The following is a 6849-nucleotide window of genomic DNA, read 5'->3' as shown; positions in this document are numbered from 1 at the left end:
CCACTTTGCAGACCTCCTCACAGAGAGACCTTGTGATCGCAGATTCTCATACCCGTTTTACAGATAACGGAACTGTGCCTGGCTTAAAGAAGCCATGGGAACTGCCTACAGTCACACAGCCAATAAGTGGCAGGTCCAGGATTTGAACCCAGAACTGTCACACACCCCCCCCCCCGCCAGTTTAGGTGCCACTCTCCTTCTCTCAGCCCAGGCCAGCATTGGTTTCATGGTCTGATTTATTGGTGGTGAGTATATAGGGGTGGGCCCAGGACAGGCAGCCTGGCTGCCCGGGGGTGGGGTGGGGTGGGGGGTCTCTCTGTGACAGTTGCAGGGAGGAGCTAGGCTCCCCCATTCACTTCCAGGCTGGGCGCCGCTAGGCTTCTGTTTCCCCCGTCAAAGTTGGGCCAGTCCAGATGTAGAGGCCGATGGGAGCAGGTCCAGGTGGCTCTGGGCTGGCTGTTTCCATGGAGGAGGCGCTGTCAGCCTGGGTGGGCTGGGCTGAGTCCGTTTTGGAGTTCTCAGCTCCTGCCCAGCCCATGTCACCGAGTACTGGATCCAGGTTAAAACTACAGGGCCTTGGGTTTCTACAGCAATGTGGACATATAGCGCAGCGGACTCTCTCTCCGTGGTCCTGGGCAGCCGTACCCCAGGCCCACTGGGTTTGAAGGTTCGTGGTGGGGTGGGGGGACCCCAAGGTGTTCCAAGCTGGTGCCCCCACTGGCAGCAGGCCTTGGAGAGGGAGGCGGGAGGGGCGGGCACAGAGGGCCTTGTCCATCCTTGCTCGAGTGGAGGGGCTGGGGTCCCAGGATAAGTTCATGGCCATTGGTTCCCAGCTGGTGGCCGCTCAGTCTCTCCTGTTAGGCAAGGGCTGGCTGGGTGGCCCCCAGGACTCCAGGCTGGGCGCTACGCCATGCTGCTGGTGGAGCAGGGGGTGCTCTGGGTGCTCCCGATGCTGTGGTTGGTGCTACCGCTCTCCGAGGAGGCCGGGGCAGCCACCGCCACCACGGGCTCCCGCTTGCCGGGGTGACCTGGGGGCAGGGGCGGAGGTCAGGGCCCCGGCCAGGGCTCCCCACTCCCCCAGAGGCTTCGCCGGGCTCCCCCAGGTGGTGGTGGAGGGGTCCTGAGCGCTCATCGTGGGGGCCTGGGATACTCACGCGTGTGCAAGTAGATGTACCAGAGCGCGGCGGTGAGCAGGGCCCCAATGAGGAAGGCGCCAAAGGTGATGCCCAGCACGGCGGGCAGGACGAGGCCTTTGTCTGCGCAACCAAGGGCAGGACAGCTGTGGTCAGCGCTGCCGCCTCCTCCCTGCCCCCCTACCCTGTTGTGCTGGCCAGGAGCACAGGTTTCGGTGCCAGTCTCAGCTCAGCTACTGACCCTGACTTCTCTGAACCCCAGTTTCCTCACCTAGCAAGTGGGTTCATCACACCCATGCCTGACACTAAGCCGTGGTTGCTATGACCGTCCGCCCAGAGGGCCCAGCCAGGCCTTTGGGCCATGCCTCTGCCTGCCAAGGCTGGTAGAGATGCATTTTTAGGGAGGATGCATGGTACAGTCTGAGCAAAGTGTGAGTGGGGCCTGAGAGTCCAAGAGTCCCGCTGTGTGCCCTTAAGTCAGTCCCTGCCCCTCTCTGAGCCCTATACCATGGTAGGGATAAGCCAGAGCACCTCTGAGAGCTCTTCAGCTCTGCTCTTGGGTTTTTCCCAAGCTTCACTCTTTCCACACTCCCGAATCCTGTGTGACTGTGGGCCAGGCAGCCTCCCCTTAGGTCTCTGAGTTCCCATCTCTGCAATGGGGTCATTAGCCTGCCCTGTTGGTTGCAGGCTGGGTGTACGGGTTCCATCCAGGCCCAGGTGGGATGGCAAAGAGGCAGATGCCTCTCCCACCTCTGCCTTCAGTGTCAGGGACTCTTCTGCCCAGGCTGGAGGGAGCTGGGCTGAGGGGTACCCTCCACACTAGGGGCCTTAAGGAAGGTGAGGCCGGTGCCGCCCCAAGTCTCATCCTAGGAGGCCCCATCCCCCGCCCCCCAGCAAGGTCAGCCAGCAACCTTGGCGATCAAGAAGAGCCAAAGGCCTGGAGTCCGGTCCCACAGGGTGGTCACGAACAAAGGCTCTCCATCTGGAAGATGCAGCTGTGGACCCTACTCTCTGGGGTCCTCCCTGCTGTGTGCCTAGACCCATCCCTCTGGGCCGTCCATCGTGCCCCACTCTGACCTCAGCCCCTGGAACCCTGGAGAGACTTAGAGGGAACTCACCATGCAGGCCAGGGCTGACAACGTTCAGGCGTGTGGAGACAGTCCTCTGGACGTCCTGGGGGAGGAAGAGTACACAGTGTGTGACACAGCCTTCGAGAGCAGCTTCCAGGCTTACTCCCTGCCTCTGTGACCCCGGCCTGTCACAGCCCACCCTGGGGCCTTGACTTTGAGCCCCCTCTCCACCACCTTCTGGCTGGCAGCCTTTGGGCAAGTGCTGGCAGTTCTGTGCTGTGGGAGGGTGTCGGCCAGACAATCCTTGGCTGCTGCTGGAATGGTTCCCGTGAGTTCCTGAGAGGGCCCCAGCTCCCATGAGGATTATGGGGGCACTGTATCCATCACCCTTGTGATGCCTGGGTGACAGAGGAGCCAGGTCAGCCCACAGGCTCACTGTGGCTGGGGGAGAGGCCCACTCAGGAGCAGCCTCAGGGGCTTCTCCAGCTTCATACAACCCGAGCGGCTTTTAATCCTGGAGACCCTTCTGGGTGCAAGGGCCTGGGGATGACTGTGTGAGCGTGTCCAGGGCTGAGTGTCTGAGAACAGGTATCCACTGCATGGTGAAACGTGACCAGTAAGTGCAGAAAATCAGAATTTTGTGTGCTTTGTACTAACCCTCTTCCCCGAGGTCTCCTGTTTGTTGAGATGACATTGGTGATCATACTACGTGGATAGCTGGGTGGGCGGATGGATTCCTGGAGGAGGAACTGATGTCTGACTGGGTGGGATAGTTGGAAGATGGATAGATGACTGGGTGGGATGGATGGATGGCTGGCTAGCTAGCTAATGGCTGCAGCTGCATATCCTACCCATGTCTGAGACACAGCCATCAGAAGGTTGGAGGGTGGCAGGAAGAGTGCCCCTGGTACCCAGAGGCCACACGCCTGCCTGTGGCTGTGCCTTTCGCCCACTGGTCCCACATCCTCATGGTCTATCACATCCCTTCCTGAAAACTCCAGACCCGGAAGCCACCCTTGAAGCTGGGCTTAGCCCAAGCCCCTCCTCACCAGGGACCAAGTGCTGAGACGCAGGGCTACGGTGCAGCTGAGGATGCTAGTCGTGGGCATGGGCACCATGTAGCCACGGAGGAGGAAGCTGAAGCGCATATCACCACCAGGGCTCGGGGACAGCAGGCTCACACAGCTGCTCTTGGCTGCCTGGCTCTGGATGAGTTCCACGATTTCCATGTCAGGCCCCAGATTCAGCTGGCAGCTGTCCAGCTGGATCGTGAGCTCCGGGATCGATGGGGACACGCTCACCTGCATGGGTAGGAAGGGGGACGAGGCACGGTCAGTTACTCTCAACTCTCCGCCCTACCTGTTCTCATGAAATAAGCTAGATTCATCCTAGAGTTCCTGCTCCAGAACCCTGACGGTGGAAGGACAGTCATGGGCCTGCCTGGAGCAAATGAGGAAGAAGAGAGGACATTCCAGCCAGTGTCTGAGCTCTGCCTTTGCTCTCTCTCCCCCCCACCAAGCACCATGGGGGCTCCCTCCTCCCTCTGGGAAGTCAAGTTCCACTGGGTGGAAAGAAAGGCTCTGAGAAATCCCAGGAGTTGGCAGGCCTAAGAGGTCAAGTCCAGTACCTGCACGAAGCCCTGCTGCCCCAGCTCGATGGTGTTGGAGGCCTGGAGGAAGTGCGGGCTGAGGTAGAGGCCCAGCTGGAAGGAGAGGCTGTCCATGTTGATGCACTGCACCTTTTTCTGTGGGAGACGGGAGGGAGGCTTGGTCAGTCGGGGAGGCAGCCAGCCAGGAAGGTAAGGGGTGGGGGCAGGAGTCACGGTCCAGAGTTGCTGCCTGACCTTCATCATCACCTTAAACCGCCCCCCACCCCAAACTGATATTTATCAAGCACTTGCTCTGCACGAGACCTGTGGGAAGTGCTTTCCATGCATCATCTCAGTGATGGCTCATCCCGTATGGGGACCCTTTCCTATGCCACTATTAACAGGACCTTTGGGCCCAGAAAGCTTATGTGATTTGCCCAAGGCCACACAGCCGATATGTGCATGAACCCTCTGACTTGAGAGGCTGAGAACAGAACCCTAAACAGTACTGCTCCCCCTGCACGGAAGGGGAGACTGAGGCACGCTGGAGACACGTTGGCTTGCCAGGATCAGGGCCTGAGTTTCCTGAGGCCTAGCTCCCTCCCAGGCCAGGAATGGACCCCAGGACCCTGGACCAGATGGGTTAGCACGGTGATCATCCATCTCACCTGCTGTGGTGATGAGCTTGACAGGAGGTTGACGATCACCTGCAGGAACAGAGCCAAGGAGCTGGTCAGAGCCAGAAAGGAGTCCAGACGGTATCCCACCCAACGCGCCCGTATTTCTGGATGGGGAGACTGAGCCAACCAGTGGCTAAACCTTTCTTCCTACTGAGCGTCCCAGCCGCTCTCCCAAACGCCCCTCAGCCTGGAAGATCCGCGGGCGCCAATTAAGCCGGCCCTGATACCTTTCCCACCACAGCCCTTACCTCGTTACTGATCACATTTTCTGTCACTATCATGCCACAGCTGGAGTAGCCGCTGCGCAAGACAAACTGGTCATCTCTGTCCTCAGCCTGGCAGCTGGAGTCCCAGAAGGTCAGGCTCGTGATGGTGCACCTCAGAGTCTGGGCCAGGGTTGGGGGAGGGGGGCGCACTGTCAGGAGGCACGGGGCTCCCGGGGGCCTGTCCATCACACCCCAGCACCAAGGACTGACCACCCCCCAGGGGTCCCGAATCACAGCCATATGCCTCTGCCCCCTTCCCCGTTTTTCTTAGTTCTCGTCGCCCCACACCATTTAAGACTACTTTTCCTGAACTTGACAAACACTTTTGTACTTAGCAATAAGATCTGTGGCATCGTGAGTGTTTTCTTCTCTACAGACATATATACTCAGAGAAATTGTGTGGCTTTGTTGGTTTCTTTTTTCCTTGTTTTTTGGCCGTGCTGCCCGGCATGCAGGATCTTAGTTCCCCCTGCAGTGGGAGTTCAGAATCTTAACCACTGGACCGCCGGGGAAGTCCCTTTTCTTCCCCTCATTTTTAACAAATGGCATCATACCGTCCTTCATGCTTTAGCTTAGTTTTCTCACTGAACAGTAAATCACAGACATCTTTCTGCATTTATATTATAGATCTAGAACATTCTTTTTAACTGGACCGTAATGTTTCAAAGATCGATGGATTACAGTGTTTGCATCCAGACCTCTTGGGACAGGACAGCAGTAATGCCAGCCATTGCTGGTCCCTGCACCACCTCCACCTCCCAGACATCTGTCTGGCCACGCAGAGGCAAGGGAGGAGGGGGAGATGGGCCGCAGACAGGTGGAGCTTCACCTAGGCCCCAATACCCCACACCCCAAAACACTTCCACATGGACGTAGAGTTAAACGTCATTCTAAAAATCCCTGAGAACATGCATGACCCGTCAAGGCTCTGGCAGAGAGATTTCCTGCCTCGGAAAGACTAGAAAAACGTCACAAAGGGAAAGATGACCAGCTAGGATGGCCCAACGTTTTCAAATGTCCAAAAAATTAAAAAACACTCTGGCCAAAATTTAAAGAACTCTAACAAACGGGGAGAGATTATTTCAGTAAGAATGACGGACAAAGGGCCACAAATGTCTTTCTTCACGTAAAAAGCTAATAAAAATCATCAATAAAAATACCAAGTTACAACGCACACAGAGACTTTGGTTATCATCAGTTGCACGAAGTCAAGCCCAAACTCACTACTAATCAAAGAAGTAGAAATTCAAACAAGAATAGAACACAGCGTTCCCACTCTCACATCAGCAAAAAGTTTTTTAGACAAAAAAATAATAATTTGGGGAGAGAGAGAGTCAAAGTGTTCTCATTAATCAGCAGTGAAAATTGGAATCGTCTATTGGAAAGCCAGTTGGCAACATGTATCAAAACTTCCAGAATGTTCACTCATTTTGACCCAGCAATCTCACTAATGTGGAAACCTATCCTAAGAAAATAATCCTATTTAAAGAAAAATTTCATATGCACAATAACACTTTCTGCATATTTATAATATTACAGAATTGGAAACAGCCCAAATGTCTAACGAGGGAGGAGGAGTTAATTATGGCATGTCCATATCATGGGATTGGATGTGCTTTTAAAGTGATGTTATTGGGGCTTCCCTGGTGGCCCAGAGGTTAATAGTCCGTGCTCCCAATTCCAGGGGCCCGGGTTCAGTCCCCGGTCAGGGAACTAGATCCCGCATGCAAGCCTCAACTAAAGATCCCACGTGCCGCAACTAAAAGCCCGCCTGCCGCAACTGAGACCCGGCGCAGCCAAATAAATAAATCAATATTAAAAAAATAATTAAAAAGTGATATTATTAAATACATATGTCAAAGTTTTAAAAATACATTAAATGAATATAGCAGGAAACAGACAATTGCATCCAATATGATTACACTGTATGAGAAATACACAGAGAAAACATTCCAGAAAGAAATCCACCACATTGTTGGTAGCCATTGTCTTTGGATGGGGTGATTGAGATTTTCTTCTAATTTTTTCCACATTTAAAAAAGCCTGGGCTTCCCTGGTGGTGCAGTGGTTGAGAGCCCGCCTGCCGATGCAGGGGACACGGGTTCGTGCCCC

At 55.2% G+C, this 6849-nt stretch overlaps 1 protein-coding gene across 3 annotated transcripts in view; it reads right to left on the bottom strand.

Annotated features, from left to right (window-relative positions):
- Positions 1–202: 202 nt before the first annotated feature.
- The window catches only part of ENG (endoglin), a 32658-nt gene continuing 26011 nt past the window's right edge, over positions 203–6849 (bottom strand). For all 3 annotated transcript variants that reach the window (XM_007101780.4, XM_028493491.2, XM_055086955.1), the window contains 7 exons: positions 4720–4857; positions 4460–4498; positions 3831–3947; positions 3253–3504; positions 2252–2306; positions 1155–1256; positions 203–1028 (listed from right to left, as the gene is read on the bottom strand). In XM_007101780.4, the coding sequence (XP_007101842.1) occupies positions 904–1028; positions 1155–1256; positions 2252–2306; positions 3253–3504; positions 3831–3947; positions 4460–4498; positions 4720–4857 (828 nt within the window). In that variant the 3' untranslated portion in view covers positions 203–903. The remainder of the gene's footprint in view (positions 1029–1154; positions 1257–2251; positions 2307–3252; positions 3505–3830; positions 3948–4459; positions 4499–4719; positions 4858–6849) is intronic.

The sequence above is a fragment of the Physeter macrocephalus genome, chromosome 9, assembly GCF_002837175.3.
Source record: "Physeter macrocephalus isolate SW-GA chromosome 9, ASM283717v5, whole genome shotgun sequence".
Classification (NCBI taxonomy): domain Eukaryota; kingdom Metazoa; phylum Chordata; class Mammalia; order Artiodactyla; family Physeteridae; genus Physeter; species Physeter macrocephalus.
Note: the sequence above shows the minus strand (reverse complement) of the source record. Positions and strands in the feature narration are given on the sequence as shown.